The sequence below is a fragment of the Ochotona princeps genome, chromosome 7 (assembly GCF_030435755.1).
Source record: "Ochotona princeps isolate mOchPri1 chromosome 7, mOchPri1.hap1, whole genome shotgun sequence".
Classification (NCBI taxonomy): domain Eukaryota; kingdom Metazoa; phylum Chordata; class Mammalia; order Lagomorpha; family Ochotonidae; genus Ochotona; species Ochotona princeps.
The window spans coordinates 33052145-33075934 of NC_080838.1; the positions used below are offsets into that span (position 1 = coordinate 33052145).

At 36.9% G+C, this 23790-nt stretch overlaps 1 protein-coding gene across 3 annotated transcripts in view; it reads left to right on the forward strand.

Moving 5' to 3' along the window:
* PDE5A (phosphodiesterase 5A) overlaps positions 1–23790 on the forward strand; it is a 151336-nt gene that overhangs the window by 122110 nt on the left and 5436 nt on the right. For all 3 annotated transcript variants that reach the window (XM_058666909.1, XM_058666911.1, XM_058666910.1), the window contains exons 15-20: positions 4807–4894; positions 8570–8670; positions 10282–10359; positions 12511–12574; positions 22423–22497; positions 23114–23197. In XM_058666909.1, the coding sequence (XP_058522892.1) occupies positions 4807–4894; positions 8570–8670; positions 10282–10359; positions 12511–12574; positions 22423–22497; positions 23114–23197 (490 nt within the window). The remainder of the gene's footprint in view (positions 1–4806; positions 4895–8569; positions 8671–10281; positions 10360–12510; positions 12575–22422; positions 22498–23113; positions 23198–23790) is intronic.

Here is a 23790-nt window from a genome sequence, read left to right on the forward strand (position 1 = left end):
GGCTAACCTGGCAGTAGTTTCAAGGTTCACACTGAGTAGGAATGAAAACTAAGAGGGTGAATGTTTTAAGACCTTTCTAGGGCAAGGCTATGAAACTAGAGCATTTGGGGTTTTATGTAGTGAAAAACAAGGAGCCAATACAGCGTACAGTGTAACAAAGGTAGTGCTTAGTCAGAAAGTCTGAAAATAAGCTTACAAGGCAAATGGGTAGAAATTAGGATGACACAGAACTCCAGCAGAAAGCTGCTACAATAAATTGAAAGCTGGCTAGCGGTTAAGAGAAAAACATTTTTGACTCATTTTTGAACATCTACTTAAATGCAGGAGAGAAGGGAAATACGACTTCTGGTTCAAGAATTTGGAAGTGATTATGCTGGGAAGTGTGGAGGGTAAAGAAGTTTTGGCAATGAAGGGAAACTGATACCTAAGAAATAGGTAAAAGAGGCAACATGATCATTGAATGTTTTTTTCAAGATGGGAGGTACAATAAAATCAGAAAAAAAATAGCCTTGGTAGCCACAATCAGACCATGAAAACTAATTAGACCTTGGAAAATTCACCCTACAATGGTCCAGTCCGCCCTGTAAGCGAGAAACAGAAATTCACTGGAGTTGTGAACTGGCACCGTGGTAAGAGAGGGCTGGCAAGATCTGAGAGAAATAACAGGGTTCTACAGAAGACACAAATCACTTATGAAATCAAACTGGGTAGAGTCCATTACACTCAGGAATGAAATAATCCCTGAGACATTGAAGGTCTTGAGAGACTCGAAATGAGAACATGTAAGAAATGCAAGTTCAGTTAGTTCCAATGTCAAACAGTGATGGTAAAAATAATTATAAGCTAACATTTAATATGGTTCTTATTATGTGGTACTCGGAACTCTTTTTAGGACTTTGTGTGTTAGTTGGTCCTTCTACCACTGTGTAGAGGTTGTGATGGTTATGGTGGTTAAAGCCAAATCCAGTGTGATGCCTGGTTCAAAATCTGACATCTAATCTTACTCTGTGACCACAGACTAGGTATTTAATCTCTTTTTTTTCTGTTTAATAGTAGTGTTTTTGACAATAATTAAAGAAAAACAAATATTTGTAAAGTGCTTGGAATGGTACCTGGAACACACCAAAAGCTCTGTAGGTTTTAGCTATTTTCACAAAGATATGCTATTAATGACATGTAGGAGTTCAAGCTCTTGCTTTATCATTAGCTGGAAGGGAATGGCAAAAGATAAGGTTAAAAGAGACAATGCTATCAATAAGGTCAAAGATCTGTGAGGTCAAAATGTCTGAGTCACTGGCTTGAATATTTGTGTCATGGAATACGTTTGCAGAGACGAAAAAGCCAAAGAATCCCTGGCTAATAGGAGAAAATCATAGTAAAGATTTGAGAGAACTAATAGAACAAACTGAACCTAAATGGAGTTGATGTAGGGTACAAAGTTCAGATTTAAGCCCAGAGTAATATATATGGATGATAAACAGAAGGAGGACATTTTTAGCATTGGTAAAATGGAACCCTAGGGTAGAAAAATTGTTTTTCTCATAGGTTTTCATATTTTTTATTGGTTTCTAAACGTTTCTATTTCGGAATATTGGTCTGATTATTTTTTAGGCCTGCGCATCTTAATTCTGCTCTCAGAATAGAACAACCGTGCTGGACAGAGGAAAATGCAGTGCCAGTGCAATAATGCTCAGTGACATCAGTTTGAGAATAAAATTTTGCAGCAGTAGTCAGTTAAATTAGTCCTTTTACAGCAACCTCAAATTAAGAGTCTTGTGTTTGGGGAAAAAAATGAAAAGCAAAAGGATGTAGAATATTGTGGTTTCTATGAATATTTTTGTAAACAGGAAACTGGGGACATTTGTCACCCTTTACTGATTCATAAATCTGTATTTTTAGAATGTCCTCATAAGTAAAGACAAACACAAATTGCATTCATTTATCTCACAAGCCAAGAATTTTCTCTAATGGGAAACAGTCCTTTTCAGCACCATCTGAAAATGTAACATGCATTTGAAGTTCTAAACTTGTTTGTGTTATAGTCACCTAATTGCATTTCCTACTCCAGTTTCTAACTACGTCAGGAAGTTGAGACTATGTGCAAAGTACTATGGGGTCAGCGGATTGTGCAGGATCCTACCTCTACCATTTACATCAGTGTGAGCAAGTTAGGCAGCCTCTGTGACCCTCTGGTTACAAATATTAAAGTGCCAGTTTTAGAGAAATTTCAGCCTGCACATTACGCAGAAGGCTAGCTAGGTTAAAGTTAGTATACATCTCTTTTGTTAGTGAATGGGATCCCAGAGAGCAGGAATGCAGGGCCAGGAGGAGTAAAACAAGGCAGAAGGGAAAGTCAGTAGAAGGATAAGTTATTCAGACAGCCAACTGGTATGCAGTCCCGCTAGTGCTTTTTAAAGTATTTTATGAAACGGGTCCTGGAACTTAACCTACAAGGCAAAAGCCAGTTTCTATAGGTCCCTGTACTCCGTCATTCAGAGGTGGCCACACAGCCCTTCCTTAACTCCTTCACACTTCCCGACTGAAAAGGGTGAATGCAGAGAGTGTTCCAGTGGGAAGTAGCCATGGGGTCAGAGAGTTTCAGGGCACAACAAACGATACAGGGTCTGCCAGTACAAGGCATCTTCCCGTGGTTACTAGAATGAGGCCTGATAGTACATCCATGAAGTCAGACATTACATCAGTTACTGCAGAGATGGGAGTGAGAATTTTGAAATGAGGAATGGAAATATCCTAAAACATTTAGTGTAAGCATTAGTAAGAACTGCATGACACAATGTCTGACATGTTATAGGCTCTCAGTCCATGATAAATATTATCATAAAGGAAAACAGATACCAAATTCAAGAGGTTTGCCAGCTAATACGATAATAAGCTTAGGCATAGTTATCACTTTGTATAATAAATATTATCACATGTCCTTGAATTTCTTACATAAATGAAAGTAACAATTTAGAAGCTTTTCCTTTTATTTTAAGTGGAGGGGGTGACCAAGTGCCAATTATTTGGCTGATTTTAATATATCTAGACTGAATAATGACAAAAGAGTTTACCTAAATATGGAATATAGAACACAAAGCAGATTCAAAAAATAGAGTGACCACTGGTTCTGTCTATCTGAGACCCCTGTCTTCGCATGGTGGGCCACTTTCTCGGGTAATATCCTGCACTCCCATGGCTAAGGTGACCACCAACATGTGGACACATTCCCAATCTGTACATCTAGCCCAGAACTGGGATGAAACATTTGTATCCATTAGGACCAGTCTCAGGCACCTGAAAATGGACATGTGAAGTATTAAACTAACCATCTTTCTATATTCTTCATCTCATTCCCAGTTCATTGCCATTCCTATCTAGTCTGCCTCCCAGACATCTCTTCTTTTCCACTCTCTCTCTTCCCCCTCCCTCCCTTCACACTTACCCACCTATTCTCGTCCTTTGGGATGCTCACACTCTCATCTAGGCTGTCTGTTTCCCAGTAGTTTCCTAACTCCAAGTGTTCTCCCTACCTCCCCAGGTTCGTTTCCAGCAAATTTGTCATTTTTCCTAAATCTGCTCATGTTACTCCATTTGCCGTCTGGTCATTTGCCAGTGATGAGTAATGTATCCAACTCATAGCACAGCTCAATAAATAGGATGGAGACAAAGAGAAGCAGACAAAATGAATCTAGGAAAGGTTACAACAGTAGTAATGACAGTAAGTCAGCATAGAGGGAATACTCTAAGTCATGGGAATAGGCTAGATTATCCATTCTCCTTAGTTTTCATCTGACCTGTTTGCCCTCAAGCTTCTGTCTACTGTTTTCTTCTCTGTTAAATTTCTTCAATCTTGAATAGCTTCTCTATTCTAACAAATTAAATGAAAAGCAAAATCATGATTTACATAGTCATCTGAAAAAAATAACATTTTGCTGTACAATTCATAAACCACGTTCCCATAAATTTTAAAAACGCACTTTCACAAACATTTTCTTTTAAAGAGCAAATAGCAGAAATCCTGTTTGATACTCATATATGAGGGGTCATGAGAAATATGAAGTGGAGGACTGTGGATGTCATACTAGGACTTGATTTGTGACTGTCCCATACATACAATAAACTGAGGGTAATATCCTTCCCTGTCTCTTCACCCTGCCAGAGTTTCTGTTCGGCCCGTCCAACTTCCATTTCCACAGCTGGCAGGATAGCCTGCACTCCAGGAGCCTGAGTCCTACACACAAGGATCTGTGATTCAGTTAGCATGTCCATCTTTTCTTCTTCCAAGGGCACGTGGGCACTGATTGTCATCGTCTCCCTCAGCTTCCATTGCTCAAGCTGGTGGCGGTCCAATGCACTCAGCTCTTCCCTTAGACTGAGATCCACATGAATAAGCTGATTTTCACCCTTAGCAATATCTTGTAGGGAAAGCCAGCATGCAAATTTCACACTTTAACTCAATTACAGGTATGAACTTGAGAAGTATTACTGATAAAACCCTTGTGGCAATTGTTTTCATGTCTAGAGAAATGAGGTTTTTCTCCTTATTCCTTCCTTCTCATCAGTCTTAGATGAAGTGGTTCAAACTAGCATCAATTACGTTGATATTTGAAAATAATTTGAAATTTTTCATGTATTTTTCAGAGATCACACTTTTCTCAGCAAAATGAGAAAAAATTAATAGGTTGCCTAATTTTGTCAAGTTACCTCTTTTTTTAGATAACAAAGAAGAAAAAAACAATATTGATAAACAAACCTACTGGGAAAATTGATTTTGTTTTCCTCTTTCTTCCACAAAATCTTTTTCAGAACTGAACACCCACTTGCTCAGCTCTACTGCCATTCAATCATGGAACACCATCATTTTGACCAGTGCCTGATGATTCTTAATAGCCCAGTAAGTATCTAATTTATTGTTGTGGAATTTTAGAAGAGAGCTTTATAAATTCAGTTTTATTTTTAGGTTTTGGCCATATTCCCAGCATCATAAATTCTTGAACATACTTTATTCCTTTTTGGGTAAGGAAGGCAAAGCCAAAACATTTGAGATCCTCACAACCTTCTCTTTCTCTGAACAACCAAAACTGTCTAAATGTTGCCCGATAAGGGAAATTTGACTACTCAGCTCCACTTGGCTACTCCAACTTAGCAACAAAACTGGTATTTTGTGACTTTCTGTTAATTCTGCAATTTCTTTTTCTAATCAAGTGAAAGCGGTTTTTATAGTTCTAGGGTTTGCCTTCACAAAAAGCACTGCCTTTCCATCTTTCTATTAACGCTTCTCATCATGAACCAACTTTTGTACAGGTTTATATGAATATTTATCTCTGTAAGAAAATATATGCAATGCAAAACATAACTGTGCTAAGGAAAATAATATTAGAGAAATATACACCAGAATATTAACAATAGCTATGTTCACCTGATGAAATTAATATTGTTTTTTTATTTTTCACATTCATTTATGCATGTGTTATCTTTCTAATAATGAATGAAAGTTGGAACTATTATGTTGAACAAACCCAATGTATGGTATATAACCTTTAAGACATTTTATCACCATATCACTAAGTTTGCTCAGCAGGGCCAATTCTTTCCTAATCTGGAAGAAAATTGAAGATACCCAGTGTGTTTCCTGGTCATGCCTTTATAAACAAACGCTCTTTGATTACTTGAAATTTCTTGCTTACTTAAGATCCCAATCAAGTTCACTTCAGGATCCATTCTGTCCAGTTTTTAATAATAAATAGCCTAGAGTTTGCACCTAGTTTTAACTGTAAGGTTTTCCTCCTTATGCAATGGTTGGCTTTTCTTGTCTTCACAGTATTGTCTCAATCATCCCTGTGGTTTCCTACTTCTCCAAACTCAGAGTATGGAACAGGAAAATAAGATAGAGGATGAGTTTGAACACTCCTAATACACTGTTATGGATTGGGTATCTTATGCTTTGGTGCCTGGAAGATGCTCAAGTTGAATTCTTTTCTTAAGGGTAGTTTCATGATCTCTGCAAAATACCCTCACAGTGGGGACACTCCCAATAATAGCTAAAGAGTGCCTACTGAGCCTGCACCACTCTAGCCACAAATTTACACATCAAACTACACAGGGACTTCAAGGCCTGTCCCATGCTTGAACTTCAGGGAGTGCTCTCATCTATCCCTAAACCACTGCATTGGGTGAAGGTCCAAGGTGCAACCTGTTTGGAAATCTCCTAATCCAGGCTGTACATGGTCCAGTACAGTTTTGCCACTTTATGCAATTGTTTCCTGTAAATTAGTTTATGTCTTGTTCCAATTTTAGTATACGTGCTGCCGAAGCGAGCACAGTTTATGTCTTAATGCTCAGTAGACGAATGATGCCAGTGTACTCTGGGAGCTATATCATTTTATACACAGGTACTCTGGGATATGACGTGCCAGAATTCTGGGAGTTGAATCTTGATCTTCAACAACAAGGAAAAAACCTTCCATTTGGCTTCAGCACAAATAGCCCTTTTCCTTTGACCAATATTAAAAAATGTACTTCCCTGAGGAGCTGGTAATTAGCCTGTTTGTTAAGACTCCCACCACCACCATCATCAGAGCACTTGGGTTTGATTCCCAACTCTGGCTCCTTACTCCAGCTTCTTACTGATGGAGACCCTGGGAAGCAGCAAAAGTGAGTCCCTGCCACTCTCTAGGAGACCTGTATTATGTTTCTAATTCCTGGCCTCAGCTCCAGCCTTTGTGGGTATTTGGTAATTGAATCAGTGGATGGAGTACACTCCTCCCTCACTCTCTCTCTGTTTGTATGTGTGCTTTCTCACTTGGACAACTGTAGGCTCTTGGCACATGATTCGTTCTTCGTTGCCTACCTGAATAGCCCCAATGTCTCAGTAGTCCAGTTCCATCTGCATTGTCTCAGGGCCCTTGACAAGTCAGCATCCCTGCTCACTTAGTTTTATGCATTCTTAATGCTCTCAGGGCAGCCTCCAGGCTTGCAGGACCTCCAGAGGACTAGACTTTGTTTTGGTTTGTGCTCTTCTTCCAAAGTTGTATAGGCTTGGAGAGGTATGTCTGAACACTATTTTTCCTACAAATTGTGTTTATTGTGTAAGTCTTCAGAACTGAAGCTTTTCAGAAATGTTTATATTGTCTTAATACATTTATTGGAATTTTCTATCTATGTGTTTGAGGTAAAATTTATATTTTAACAGGCTGTTATAAATTTGGTTCCCTGTGTCTCTCTAACTCTACTGTTTTCAATAAGTAATCTTAAAAAATGAAATTCAGTTCCAGGAAAAGAAAATATGCCAACATTATTTTTTAAAATATAGCTCCCAACACTGTGGCATATTTACCTCTGTTACTAAATAATATAACTTACCATGTATCATATTTTGACTTAACATAGGAAGAATCTGGCTGTATTTATATGGCTGGCTCAAATCATAAGATCTCAATATTTTCCATCTTTTTAAGGACAGTTATCCAGCCACTGCTCTTGAGAGGAAATATAAAAATACAATACCAAAACTTTCCACTTGAAATTTTTTGTGCTATAATAAATAAATAAATGTATCAAAATATTTCCTGAATGGTTTTCTGTTTGGCCAAGAGTCTAAAATGATTTCCTATTTAAAATGATGCTTATAGTTGTAATTGCAGTTTTTTTGTCATTAATTAGATCCATGCCCCAGTTTTAGCATCTAGTTATCCCCTAACCAGTGTGTTTTGCTCCCAGCTTGGCATAAGCAGCAGTTCTGTCTTCATAACAAATCCTTTGCCACCAGTGTCATTCCTAAGCCTCTGAGTTTCTCCTTGGCCTTGGGATTTAGCAAGCACATCTGACTCAATTCACAAATTTTGTTTTGAATGTATTCTGGGTGCCCAAATTGTGTGTTTTATAACCCTGTATACTTTCAATTATAGGAAAGACATTAAAACATGCTTAGGTAGTGAACAAGGTGAAATGATTCACACATGGACTGGCCATCTTTGAAATGTTCCTTATTGATGTTTCAACTCTGTTTTCTTTGTCCAGCACCTTTACTAACCAGGACCTCTGTCCATCTGTTCAGACAAGTTCCTAAGGAACACACACTGTTGTCTATATTGACAAAGCTAAAAGTACATAAATTTACACCAGAAATGCTACTGCATTTATTACAAAAGCCATAGAACAATAACTTTTGTTTGAGTGTTTAAAATCTCATCATTTCATTCCTAATATGTATTAATACCACTGGTTTTCAGTCTTGCTGTCAGATCATGGCAGCCCATCTGCCTGGAGGAAAAGTAGCTGTTAGGTTTTCAGTCTGGATTCAGACCTAACATGTGAAGAGTTGGGGAACACGTTTCTGTAGGCAGCTGTAGCACCATGAAGCTGTTTTTATTTCTATAACAGGATAGTTTGGAGGCACTCATGCACAGGAGAAACTTTACCCAGTACTTACTCTAAGTACAGAAATGCCTTCCATATTCATGAGTTCAGAATACATTGAGATTTGTGACTTGACTTTAAGATATTCCTCTCAGCAGCTTTTTCTGAAGGGATAATAATGATGGTTCTCTCTCTCTCTTTTTTTATAAAGGGCAATCAGATTCTCAGTGGCCTCTCCATTGAAGAATACAAGACCACCTTGAAAATAATCAAGCAAGCGATTTTAGCTACAGACCTAGCACTGTACATTAAGTAAGTTTTAAGAGATACCATGAGAAATAAATCTTGGAAATGTCTGCTTTGTTGGAAACTTTTAACATCCACACTGGGAAAGTTTTGTATTACCAGGGTAGATGTTCTGGCAAAGCTGTGTGTCAGACTGTGGAGCAGTTTCTTAACAGTAGCCAGAAAATTTTCCTTCTTTGGCTTCCTTACTGATAAATTACAGGATACTTAATTATTTCTGATGTGAAACTACTGTTATGTCTCCGAAGCTCTGTGTAAATCAAACAGCCATCTGAAGGTCATTCCAAGTCAGATTATCTGTAGAGTCTATAGGCCACTCGCTTTCCATCCTGTTCCCTCATTCACCCAGCTTGTATTCATTTCACATTTCCTTTATGCTGTCATCCAAACCTAGGCAAGCAGGAAAAGGAACCAAAATTTCTCTTGTTTCTGCTTATTTGAGTTTGTCAGAAGAGCACTGATGTGGACCTTTGCAGTTAGTTTCTAAAGTCAGAGCGTGCTTTGGGTGGTATCCGTGATTTATGCATTTGTATGATTAAACTCCCTGTCTAGAAACTAGAGCATACTTTCCTGCATCTAGGCAATTATTAGTTTCCAAATTATAGATTGTGATAATTAAAGATTGCACATATGAAAACTAGAGGTTTCACATTTGAGATTTCCCTGTAATGTAAGTTTATCTTCCTCTATACAGGAATTCACATCTAGGCATTTAGTCACACTTATGAGAAACAAAAATGAATAGAACCCACAAAATCAAATGCTAGATATACACTATTGTAAATCTTCCAAAGTAACTGCCTGCCACTGTTTCATTTGGATTTTGGAGACCTTAAAAGTTACTACAATAAAAGAAAAGAAAATAAACAAGTGTGTTCAGAATATTGTCAGATTACTGAGAATTTGAAAAATACCTATAGCTGCAAAGTGTCGTCTCCAACTTTTCCAGGTCACAGAGGTCTCTCCTCTGAATCTGTGAAATTCATTTGTCATTTTTGATAATCATACATCATTTTATTACCTACATTTTGCTTGCATTGCATCTTGTCCCTTCCACTAGATTTTAAACACTATGAAAAGAACAACCCTTGTTTTAGGACTTATGAAGATGTTTAACAACTTTGGACATGTAAGAAGTATTTACTACCCAGTGAATAGTCGTTGCATATAGACATAATATAGTCATTGAATATTAAATATTATTTTAATTTTACTTGATCTTTCTCTGCTTCAAAAGAAACCCCAAACATTTTTTACCTTAGACCATGATATATAAACAAGTGAAATTAAACTAAAACATCTAGATCTTATTATGCATGAACTTAATACATCGTAAATCACTCTAAGAATCCAAATTTTAACTCATTTTTCTTAAAAATAATACTCAAAAACTGGAAAATTACTGGGGATCTAGAGTTAAGAATTACATGAAATTCAATGCTTTACCCAATGAAATAATAAAATAAGGATGATGAACTATTACCTAGTTTTAAATGATAATTTTTATTAGAGTCTCCATTTTTTCCCCAAAAATTGCTCTGTGAGTCATCGGAGACCACAAGGATAATGGCTTGGCAACCTTTCAGTATTACCAAGTATTTTTTCTTTTCTTTCAAGGAGGCGAGGAGAATTCTTCGAGCTTATAAGAAAAAACCAATTTGATGTGGAAGACCCTCGTCAGAAGGAGTTATTTTTGTAAGTAGTTTTTCTATACTTTGAGCCAAAGTTTTGTGATCCAACTAAGTTCTCTAACAGCTTTTAAAGTAATTATTTGTGGAACATGATCATCTTACAGGTTCTCAAACTTCTCCAGAGTGCTGTACAAAGGAGTGAATATGTCTACTTGAGAGCAAATGCATTTGCAAATTCAATTGAATGAATTTTTCCTTTATTTTGGGCAGAGCTTGAAAATGTGATAAAATATTATACAAGGTTTCAGGATTCCCTTGTTCATTTTCCTAAATTTTTGGGATGAGAGCGCTCAAAGTAACATCCAAGATTTGTAGGAGCAAAATGCTGGCACTGCACCGATGGCAGAACTGGGGCAATTGAAGAGTTGTCTTCCAATATCAGTACACTGGTCCCTCTGTTTTCTAACTGTGATACCATCCCTTTGCTACTGTTAATGCTACTTTTGCCACTGTAAAGACTAGATCAATAAAAAGGAACAAAGAGTCACTAATAGAGATCCATACATGCATACTGCCTGATACATCACAGTAGGTTTTTTTTTAATGTTTTCTCATTTCCTTCACCCATTTCTTTATTTTTTTTTAAGATTTATTTATTTTTATTACGAAGTCAGATATACAGAGAGGAGGAGAGACAGAGAGGAAGATCTTCCATCCGATGTTTCACTCCCCAAGTGAGCCGCAACGGGCCGGTGTTGCGCCAATCCAATGCCGGGAACCAGGAACCTCTTCCGGGTCTCCCACGCAGGTGCAGGGTCCCAAAGCTTTGGGCCGTCCTCAACTGCTTTCCCAGGCCACAAGCAGGGAGCTGGATGGGAAGTGGAGCTGCCGGGACCAGAACCGACGCCCACATGGGTTCCCAGTGCGTTTAAGGCGAGGACTTTAGCCGCTAGGCCACGCCGCCGGGCCCACAGTAGTAGTTTTGAAATCAACACTTCTTTACATAGATTTCTATTACTTAGCATGTGCTTGAAAATGCAAAGTATAAGAAAATAATATACAAATGCCCCCACTGTTTTGCAGGAATACTTTACTTAGTGGCTGCCCATGTTTTTAGATAGCACCTTTCAAAGTCTAGGCATTCTGTGATTGTGGCATAACTTTTCTATAATTAAAATTCCAAGTCTCTGCTTCACTCTTCTGATTTAGGACCACTCACAGAAATGTATACAATAGAGCTGGAAGCTTTTGATCTTTCCTTCTGAGAATGGTACTTAAACTCTTTTGGAATAGATGGTTTGTATTGGCAATTCTTACTGAAATCATTAATGAAATTGGGTGCAAATAGTGATTGGAAATAGCTCAGCTACATTCGTTTCTCCCAAGAGAGTCTGTGCAAGAGAATTATAGTAGAATGCATTTTCTTTATGGCCTTAAAAATGGAGAATATGCTTTTAAATTGGGTGTCACTATAGGTACAAATGATGCTTAGTGTTTCTAGATTACAGAAATGCCTTTTTGCCCATTTCTTCAAATTAAAAGGATTCTAAGATATTTGGATCTGACAAGGGAGAACACTGTGCTAAAGATAGAACCATTTTCAATGCAAGAATTATAGGATTCTGTTTTATAACATCATATTACTGACTCAAGAAACCAATAAGGACTTTGCTGTCCTGACAAAGGAAGAACTGAAAAATACCATCCTCTAATGTTTCCACTTATCTGCTGCTCTAGCAGATGCTGCTTAATCATTCCAGAAGCTTTTCTTGCAAAAGCCAATACATCTGTCCAGTGAATTAAGATAGCTGCCATAATTTTTGAGAGAGGACTTTTAGCAGTAAGATACCTGATATCATCCTTAAATGTTCAAATATTAGAAATGACTGTACTTTCATCTTACTGTAACTGAAAGATGAAAAAAATATATAGTAACATACAATATTTAGTCATTTTTCTTTGTATGGTTATGGAGTTGAATTTAAAAAAATTGAGGGCAAATTCCAGTGGTTTACAGGATAACCAAGACAACGGCAACCTGTTATCACTGCAACAGATTTTACGTAAGTCCTGTCTGTTTCTTTAGTCTTGCAGAAGATGATATGTGCCATTCCCCTCATTCATTGGGTTTTAACTTTTTACTAGTAACCATTTCCTCAGTGTGTATGTTCACATAGGGATTAATAGGAGTCCTGGATTTCTTTTTCCTTCACAGAGCAATGCTGATGACTGCCTGTGACCTTTCGGCAATTACAAAGCCCTGGCCCATTCAACAACGGGTAGGTCACTTAGTGATCAGCAAGGAACATTCAAGCCAAAATAAGAAAGGTCTCTGTTCTTTAAGGTAGCTCTAGTATCTTACCTAATTTTCAAGTAGTATTAAAAGTAGACAGTTGTGCATAAAAAGGATTTCCATTTTATGAGATTCACTTATACTTAGTATTTGAAAGCTATATTAAGAAAGCTAGTACATATATTATCACAATTTAAAAAAATCTAGCTGCCGACAGACTTTGGTTTTAGTACTGTTTCTGACTGACTTTTGAATCTTTTTAAAGCTTTGTTTACTTGAAAGTAAGAATTACAAAGAGAGAGATCTTCATCTGCTGGTTCACTCCCCAAATGGCTGCAGTGGCCAGAGTTGAGCTGAGCTGAAGCTGCGAGCCCAGAGCCTCTTCTTAATCTCCCAAGTGGGTGCAGGGTCCCAAGGCCTAGGGCTATCCTCCACTGATTTCTCAGGCCATTGTCCAAGGAAGTTGGCTCAGAAATGGAGTAGCCAAGACTAGAACCAAGCACACATATGGAATGCCAACACTGTAGGTTAAGAATTAGCCTGCTATACCACCACACTGGCTCCCATTCTTCAGGATTTTTTTCTACTCTTCAGTTTTGTTTTTTTTTTTTTATTATTATTACTTTTTAATTGACACATAGTAACTTTGTGTTTATGGGGTCAGTGTGTTATTACAATACACATATACAATGCATAATGAATAGATCAGAATACTTGGCATATCTATCAATTCAGATATATATCATTTGTTCACATGTCAGTAACTGCTGGGAATATTCAAAATCCTCTCCCTATTATTTATTTTGAAATATTTTAAAAACATGAACATTAGAAGCAGCACAATTATTCGTTATGGTTAGCCTACCATGCTAGACCTATGCCTATGTTATATCTTAGTTCCAAATAGGTATTAACAGGTGGAACTTAACATGTCTAGGATGTGTGAGTACAAAACTTGTAGATACAGAATATCCAGGGGGATCTGATCAGGGCCTTTGACTAGGGGAATAGAAGTAAATCCTTCTTTCCAAATAATCAGTTGCCAGAAGACTTCCCAGGGACAATAACAACAACAAAAAAGTGGTGGGTATATGATTGCTACACTTTTTTGTTTCTGAGACTGCATGTTGAGTCCTTAATACACTAAAATTGTTGGTCAAGACACAGGCTGCTTAGAGTTGAAGTTCAGTAGCCACAGACTCATCTCATGAACACACATGCTGAGAAAACAAGATGAGAAACTCACTTTCCATGAGCCTAACCTGACATGCTAGAACTTACCAAACGTAATCTTTACCTATGGTATTCCATAATAAATAGGGGCAAGAATGGAAGAGGGAGGAAACTGTCTTTTCACTGAACTTTTTCTTTCTTCTTTTCTTTTTTAAAATTTCACTTCTTTATTTTTATTTATTTAAAAGGCAAAGAGAGAGAAGTCTTCCATCTGCTGGTTCACTCCTTAAACCCATAACATCTAGGGGTAAGGGAGACAGGAGCCACGAAGTCAACTCAGGACTGCCATAGGAATGCCAGGGACTCAAGTACTTGAGCCATCACCTGATACCTCCCAGGCGTGCATTATCAGGAAGATGAAATCAGAAATAAAGACAGGACTTTAAGCCAGGCACTCTGATGTAGCAACAGCGTAACCACTATGCTAAATGCTTGTCCCCCACCACCCTTTTGCCTTTTTTTAAAAAAAGATGTATTTATTTCCATTTGAAAGGCAGATTTAGAGAGAGGAGAAACAGAAAAATCTCCCATCTGCTGGTTCACTCCCCAAATGGCCACATTGGCTAGAACTGAGCTGAGCCAAAGCCAAGAGTCAGGAGCTGCTTCCGGGTCTCCCACAAAGGTGCAGAATCTCAAACTCTTGGTCCATCCTCCACTGCCGGAGTCCAGCTCCAGCCGAGAGTTCGGAGCTCGGGAAGGGTGCGTGGAGTCGGCGATAAAGAAAGACACAGACACTGACACTTGATGCGTTCTCACAACAGCCCAAGAAAAAGCTGTCCTTTTTATTTACTCAGACACCTCACAAGCTTCTGCACAAGCAACTAATAGTTCTATTTTTTTACTTCAAGACTAAGGGGGCATGTACAGACATTCGGTCATTCCGTCTGCACTTCAGGGCTAAGCAGGTGTCCCCAGAGATAATTCTTTAAAACACTGTATTCATATTCTTCAAAGCAAGCCATTATTCATTCTTTTTTTTTTTAATTTTTTTTCTTAATTATTATGCATTATGTGACAGTTTCATAGGCTCTGGGAATCCCCCCACCCCTCCCCACGCCCCTCCCCCCTGGTGGATTCCTCCACCTTGATGCAGTATTACAGTTCAAATTCCATCAAGATTCTTTCCTTGCAAACATATACCCAGCATAGAGTCCAGCTACTTATTGTCCAGATGGGTTGAACAGTTTGTTGGGGAGACCATTTCTGGTCCAAAGTCAGAGCTGGTAGAATATCATCCCAGTCAATTAAGAGTCTCAATATAACATTAACAGCAATTTGTAACATTATGGAATTGACAAGGTTTTGCGTAACCAGTATGTTAAAAAAACAAAAAAAAAAACAAAAAAAACCAAAAAAAAAAACAAAACAAACAAACAAACAAAAAAAGAAGCAAGTTCTTAACCACAACCTATGATTAGCTCATTGACATTTCAATTTTAGTTCATATACAGGACCAGCTGCTATATACCTGGCTCCACCTCTGGACCCCCACCCTCCCTTGCAATGACCATCAGGATCGCTCCGAAAACCCCTCACAGCAAACAAACAATCATACAAACTAAAAAAAAAAACTAAAATAAATAGACAAACAACAAAAAGTAGAGCTTGAAATCTGACAGGAAAGAGCTGGCATGGATTGGCTAATGCCTCGCTGGGTAGGACACAAAGATTAGTCACTCCTTACCATGGTGTTGGGGACTTTCCTGCACACCCCCCCCCAAAAAAAAAAAAATGTTCTGCACCTTAACTGCTGACAAATGTCTTGTTAGAGTTACAAGCCAGTCTAGATCATCCTAAAATCTGCCAAGATCAGCAAAATTATACTTCAACACAACAAATGGCTAAATACTAAAATGAAATAGACACGAGACAGCTGAATGGTACCTTATAGCCATTTTAAGGTATATAGCAGCTGGTCCTGTATATGAACTAAAATTGAAAGGTCAATGAGCTAATCATTATTCATTCTTTAACAGTAGCCACGGAGCGGCAGCCAGGACTCCAAGGCCAAGGCACATGCGATTACCTGCTAATCAGTAGTACATTCCTACCACATTTCTATTTCTACAACTTGCCCATTATTCAATGGGAAAATAGTTTACAAGGGAAAAAATATAAATCTAAAAACAAAAATTACAAATATTAAATCCCCCTACAACTATAGACCTTGCAACCCCATAAATAAAACAATAATCAAAAACATTTTTCTTTAATAAAAGCATCCTTAATTCCTCTAGCTAAAAATTATAAAAGCGGCTAAAACAGCTACATTTTCTATGCTCCAAAAAATTGCAAAAACAGGCTAGCCTATAAAATAACAATAACTATACTTATTGCCATAGCAATTTCAGCTCTCACTCCCATCACTTGTATTCCCGTGGGTCCACTGGGTGCTACCTGACTGGCCAGGCCCTGGAAAGGAGGCAGATCCGCCTCACCTGTGACCTCCTGTCTTCCTGCTGCCTCCTGGCCTTGAACCAGTCATTATTTTAGGGCAGGGCACTCGTGCAGTGCTCCCAACACTCCACCACTTTCCCAGGCCACAAGCAGGAAGCTGGATGGGAATTGGAGCAGCTAGGGCATGAACTAACCAGTGTCCATATGGGATCCCAGAGCTTGCCAGGCAAGGATTTAGCCATCGAGCCATGGCACTGGGCCCATTTTTGTCTTCTTAATTAACCCCTTCCACCTATTGTTTTGTGGGAAGTGCTATGATTTGACTAAGATACAGCCCTCAAACTCATTTAGCCATTTAAACTTCTAAGTCATGAGAGGATTGATCCTAAAAGCCTGAGCTGGGCTTAAACTTCCAAAATCATATCAGAAACTTTTTCTATTTATAAAATTAGCTTCTCTCAAGTATCTCATTATAGTGGCAAATGGTATTTATTAGAGGACAAAAATAAATTTAAATAAATGAAAAAGAACCTAAATAGAATGTAAAAGTAAAAATGTTGGAAATTATTACGGACAAAGAAATTTATGGAAGCAGGGAAGTAAATAATGTGACAGTTAAAAGACCATGCTTTGGGCATGGATTATCTATATTGTAGTTTTGTGCTGCTACTTGTAAGATATTATCCCTGAGTGAGTTACTTCTTGAAACTCAGTTTCCCAGATGGTGATGTACACTTCATATGATGATTTTGAGAAATAAATGTCAACACTTGGTCTGTAGTAAATGCTTATTACTTGTACCATCTGTGCTGATGACAGTGAAGTCCCACGAGCCCTGATCTCTCTCCTCTCAAATAGCACCATTCAACCTTTGGACTATCATTCTTTATTTTTTTTAAAAAGATTCATTTATTTCATTGCATATATATATCTTCTGTCCGATGATTCACTCCCCAAGTGACTGCAGCGGTCGGTGCTGAGCCAATCCAAAGCCAGGAGCCAGGAACTTCCTCCAGGTCTCCCACATGAGTGCAGGGTCGCAAGGCTTTGAGCTGTCCTTGCTTTCCCAGCCCACAAGCAGGGAGCTGGATGGGAAGTGGGGCTGCCAGGATTAGAACCAGCTTCCATACTAGATCCCGGCACGTTCAAGGCAAGGACTTTAGCTGCTCGGCCACAGCGCCAGGCCCTATCTTTCTTTATTAATTCAGTCAACCAACACCTAATTTCAGAATGATGTGAAATACTGCAGTTCTAAGCAGTTGTTTTCATTATGTTCATAGAACTGAAGAGAAAAATACGATCATATCAACAAATAGAGTAATGATATTTGTCAAAATGTAATATCTATTCATGTTAAAGTAATTATACTTCCTTAAAATATGATTTATTTCAAAAGATCAGAAACTTTGTATTGAACATATCAACCAGCGGAAGTAGAAAGGAAAGTGAATGAATGTAAGTCGTCAGTATTAGAAATAATGAAGTAAAATCATCTCTACTTGCACATAAAAGTTTTTATATCTGAATTTTTGGGCCTGAACTCACAATAAGCAATTAAAAACCCTAACCAAGCAAACTAGCTAAAAAACATAATGGGAAAGAAGGTCATATTTATGATTACTGATAATATTAATAAAATATCCAAGTGCAAAGAAAAATTAAAATATGAAAAAAATTAGAAAACATTATTTAAAAAGTAGACTGCTAAATGGAAAGATACTCTGTGTTCTTTGAAAAACTCATCAGTGAACTTGACTGGACAATAAGATGCTGGACTCTATGTTTGGTATATGCTTGCAATGGGGGATTCTCAACTGAACTTGAACTATGGTTATGCAACAAGGTGGAGGAATCCACCATGGTGGGAAGGTTTGGGGAGGGATCACATAATACAATGTCACATAATACAATGTAATTAATGAATTAATAAAATAAAAAAATAAATAAATAAAAAAAAGAAAGTTCAAATATGAAAAAAAAAAAAGAAAAACTCATCAGTATATATTCTCTCTCCCTCTCTAGGTTAATTCCTATATTTAATGCAATTGGAATACAAATTCCATCAATTTTTGTTTCAAAGTCAAGAAAACTAATGTCAGAACTCATTTGGGAGGTAGAAGGGAATCAAAAATGCCCAGAAAATCCTTGAAAATATGGAACACATAAACAAAGTTTTTTTGAAAGACATGGAAACAATACTAGAAAGTCCCTAAAATTAAAAGTTGGATATTGGTAGTAGACAATGGAACTCAGTAGAAAATCGAGCGTTACATAGGACGTTAGGTATAGAATAAGACATCATTTGAAATACATGGACAAATATAAACATTTATTAAATATTTGGAGACAAATAAATAACCAGAAGAAAAAAACAAAATTGCTTCTACTCTACATGCTTAAGTTTCAAGTGAAGTAGAGTTCAAGACAGATAAAAGTACATGTGGCGTTTTGGATAACCCAGGAGGGAGAAAGCATTTCTAATCTCAGCTCAACATGCTAAAACAAAGGAAAGCCTGATCATCTAAGTTACATAAAAAGAAAGAATTTTTATGGCAAAAAAAAAAAAATGAAAAGCAATGTCAATATGTCAATGATAATGAGAAACTAACAAAAATATATGTAACACATATCTTATATTCCTAATGCACAAAGAACTTGGCAAAAAATTAGGAAGAGAAAGACCAACCATCCTAAAGAAGAAAAGTGAGACACATTTTTAAACACAAATTGATAGGAAAAAAATGAATGGCCTTTACCAATTTGAAAAGATTTTCAGATCCTCAATCATAACAGAAATGCAAATTAAAACTATATTAATGCCATATGTGAAATGCTAGAAGCAACTCAGACATCTTTCAAAAGAAAAACGGTTTAACATCTGGAAGCATATTCCTTTGTGTAATAGAATACCAGCTCAACAATAAAAATAAACTGTTGATACACATGGCATCAAGGATGACTCATATAAACTCTTATAAACATTATGTAGAATGAAATGGGATAGACATAAAAAAACACATTTTTATTTCATTTATGTGAATTTTAGGATAAGTAGAATTAATCATTTATGAGAGAAATTGAAACAGAAATCGTGGGGGAAGTGGAAAAAAAAGAGAAATAATGGGACGGAGCAAGAAGGCACCTTCTTGGATGATGGAAATAATCTATAATCTTGGGTGGAGTGCACATTGCTTGTTTTTCTGAATTCAAATACAATATATATGCAGATCAAACTATGTGAAATCAACTTCATTACAAAATTCATTGAGAAAACCATTTCCCAAGAGTTAAACTGGCAAAAATCTAAAAACTTTACAACATATTCTGCTGGGTAAACTGTGGGAAAAAAAAAAAAAACAGAATGTAAACTTGTACAACCCTTTGGAAGTATATCAATATACACACATTTGTCATAATTTCTGGAACTCTTTATCTGAAAGATGTGCCAGAAAGAATATAACAAGATATCTACAAAAAGGTACTCATTTTTAGTACTATTTGTAATTAAAAAAGACTACAAAAGCCGAAATATTCATCAGAGAGCAGTGATTGAATAAATAGTACATTAACACAGGCTCTTTTCTACTGCAAGGAGAAATAATACTATCTACTGCTGTGAAGTGATTAGGAAGATAAACTTTAATTGGAAAAAAGATAAAATGTGCATAGCATGCTGTTATTTATCTAACAAAGTAAAATATGATAATAGGTTTGTGGTTGTTTATATTTTAAAATCAGATTAAACCCAAAACAGCTAATGATTTCCAATAGAGGAAGGAGAGACGATAAGGTTGATGAAACAGATATAAAAGCAGATTTCCTTTAGTGTACTTGTTGTAGATCTAACCTGAGAATCATATTAATAATTTTCTTGGTTATAAAATAAGTCATCAATCCTCAAAAACAAAATGAAGCAAACCTGAATTTGGTTGCAAAACCATACTAAGAGAAACTAAATCATTCTAAACAATGTAGTAACAGTTATTCGACCATGTCTGCAGTAAGAAGTACCCTAAAACCAAAAGGAATTATAAAACAAATAAAAAGCTTGTATAATCATGTTAGTGGTAACTTTGTAGTGATATTTAGTAGATATGGGAGGTGTGACATGACAACAAATGAGAAAGTGCTGAGAACGAAGGTTTGCAGGATGACTTGAAAAATCAAGGCAAATGAGGTTATGCAGACATCCCTTACGCCTAAGTATGAACTGGAACTATTGCATGAACTTATGTGGTATTCCATCTCTACTCCCTAAATAGACTTAACAATAGTGAGTAACTCAGGAGTGATTAAAAAAAAAATGCAGTGTCAGCATGGACACTAAATACCACAGCTTAAAGGAATCAAGGCTCTAGGAAAACAGGCTGATTTCAGTTCCAGAGCTGGAACCACTGAGGAAAAGTCTACACTGTCTTATTCAACCAGAAAGCAAAGATCTGGGGGTATGTCCACAAGATGAAGGACTGACTCAGACATGTCCCTCTGACCTAAATATACAGATCTACACATTAATAAAGATTCAAATACATTAAATATGTTTAAATTACAGTGTTCAATATAATAATAAAGAATCTTTAAAATCTTCCACAGGCACATTTGGTGAATGATTGAGAATCATGTTATTTTCTCTCCTTAAAGACTTTTTTAAAAAAATTTGTTGTTGTTGTTGTTATTGGAAAGTCAGATATACAGAGAGGAGGAGTGACAGAAAGATCTTCCGTGCACCGATTCACTCCCCAAGTGGCCACAATAGTCTGAGCTGAGCCAATCTGAAGCCAGGAGCTAGAAGCTTCTTCCAGGTCTCCCACGTGGGTGCAGTGTCCCAAGGCTTTGGGCTATCCTCGACTGCCTTTTCAGGCCACAGGCATGGAGCTGGATGGGAACTGGAGCAGCCAGGACACGTAATGGCACTCATGTGGGATCCTGACAAATGCAAGGCGAAGACTTTAGCCACTAGGCTACCATGCTGGGTCCAAGAATCATGTTATTTTCAAAAATAATAAAGTGTAAGAGACCACACATTTTTCTCCTTTTCTTATACAAATTACACTTCAGGATAATTATGAAAAAGGAATCTTAATTTTGACAATCACCTTTTGACAATACTTATAAGCATAGATCATTAATAACTGATAATTATCCAGAAGACAAGAAATCAAGCATTTTTATACTCCCACCTGAGGAACTAAACAGCAAACCTATGGAGTAGCCATGCCCCCACCCTCAGGTTAATTTGTTAATGAATTAATTAAAACCTCAATCTAATCATGTCTCTAGCTCTTAAAACCAGTGAGTGTCTGGAAATGCAGCATACAGGGAATCATGATAATATAATCAGGGGCCCGGCGGCGTGGCCTAGCGGCTAAAGTCCTCGCCTTGAATGCCCCGGGATCCCATATGGGCGCCGGTTCTAATCCCGGCAGCTCCACTTCCCATCCAGCTCCCTGCTTGTGGCCTGGGAAAGCAGTCATGGACGGCCCAAGGCTTTGGGGCCCTGCACCCGCGTGGGAGACCTGGAAGAGGTTCTTGGTTTCTGGCTTCAGATCGGCGCAGCACTGGCCGTTGTGGCTCACTTGGGGAGTGAATCATCGGATGGAAGATCTTCCTCTCTGTCTGTCCTCCTCTCTGTATATCTGACTTTGTAATAAAATAAAAAATAAATCTTTAAAAAAATAATAAAATAAATAAATAATATAATCAGAATGCAAATCTGCAAACTCCAGACTCTGCGAAACAGCGATATAAATAACTTAATCCGTTCATCAACACCAACAAGCACTTGCAATGAAAAGTGTTTAAAATGTTAATATTAAAAGAAACTTAAAAGACCAGTCAGCCAGGTGGGATATTGGGGCCTATTTGATATTGTGTTTTTCACAGCACATTTTATTAGCAGATGCTTATAAATATCTCACTGATTACAATCACAGATGGGCACACAAGTTTTCCCCTAGTTGGTGAAGTTGAAATTACATGGGTTTTTCATGCTTCATTACAGAAAATCACAAACCTTACTCTTGTGATTAGTTACACATTTGAAAGAAAGCAGATATAATTTGTTACTCATACTGCTTTATTCTAATTTTTGCTAATGTGGTTAAATACTGTATGTTTGAAATATTTTCTCATCTTCATTAAAAATCTGTTTTTCAAGAGTTGCATGTTTTACACTGCCAACACTCGGTCTGTTACTTATTTCAGATAGCAGAACTTGTGGCAACTGAATTTTTTGATCAAGGAGACAGAGAGAGAAAAGAACTCAACATTGAGCCAACTGTAAGTAAGAGGCATTATTAAAATGTAGTTTTTCATTGTCAATTTCTTTTTACACTTTTGTGAAAAGTCCCAGCTATGCCTTTTCTAATTATTTTAAAACATCATTCATATTAGAAAAATTATGTGTTCATCAGAGAATGCAAAAGAGGACAAAAATGATTTTGGCAAGTATTATTTTGTACCCCTTTTGCAATTTGTTTTACCCATGTAATAGCCACTTTTTATCATAACAGATGCTCTTTTTGTGTTACATGAAGTCACTGTAATAATTTACCCACTTCCTCTGGAGTAATTATGTTTGCAATGTTGCAAGCATCTACACTGCTGAGTTTTTCAATGCCATGCTTTGTTATCTCGTTAGGACAAATTCCCAGAATTGCTGTAACAAAGGTTCACAAAGTGAAAGTGTTTGATATACACTACCTTTTCCCACAGAGGATGTATCTGCAAGAGATTCTTTAAACCACTTCTATCTTTTGGGATTATTTTTCTCTTTTTTTATTCATCCGGGTGCTATCTGATCTAAGCTAATTCACAGATTTTTCATTATTTTTTTGTGGAGTCAAGTTACATGATGTTCTTTAACTATATTTTCATATTTTAATTATATTTTCAGGATCTAATGAACAGGGAGAAGAAAAACAAAATCCCAAGTATGCAAGTTGGGTTCATTGATGCCATCTGCTTGCAACTATATGAGGTATTTATATCAGAACTAATTGGTTTGCCTTACTTAGACTATCTTATGAATTATAACCTAAAGGAAGTTAAACAGATTAGCACTATCCATGGGTATTTTGTTATTACATAAAAAAATACAAGAAATAAAATTTTTAGTAATATTGGTTCTTTTACTGGTAAGCATGTTTGTGTGTTTGTGTTGAGCAAGACATGCATTTTATACAATGACTACTTCTCAAAAAAATAATTAGTTTAAGTCTAAGTATTATTAAGTGCCTACATGTTAGCCTAAATAAGGAAAAGCAATATCACACAACTTTTTTTCACTGTTTTCATATATTTTCATATTCTTAAGTAAATGTTTATGAGGAGTAGAAGGCCAGAAACATATTATGGGCTTCCTTTTCCATTTATCACTGACTTGGCTTTTGGAGTTTTTTGGGTTTTTTTTAAAACAAATGCATCCTCCCTAAAACATAAAATTTACTAGTTTAGATATTATTGACACAAGCACAGCAAATAGATGTTGTCTTAAGAATTTAAGCAGAAAACTATTTTAATTATTTGGGAATGCAACATTTATCATGACATTATCATAAAATGTCAAGACCT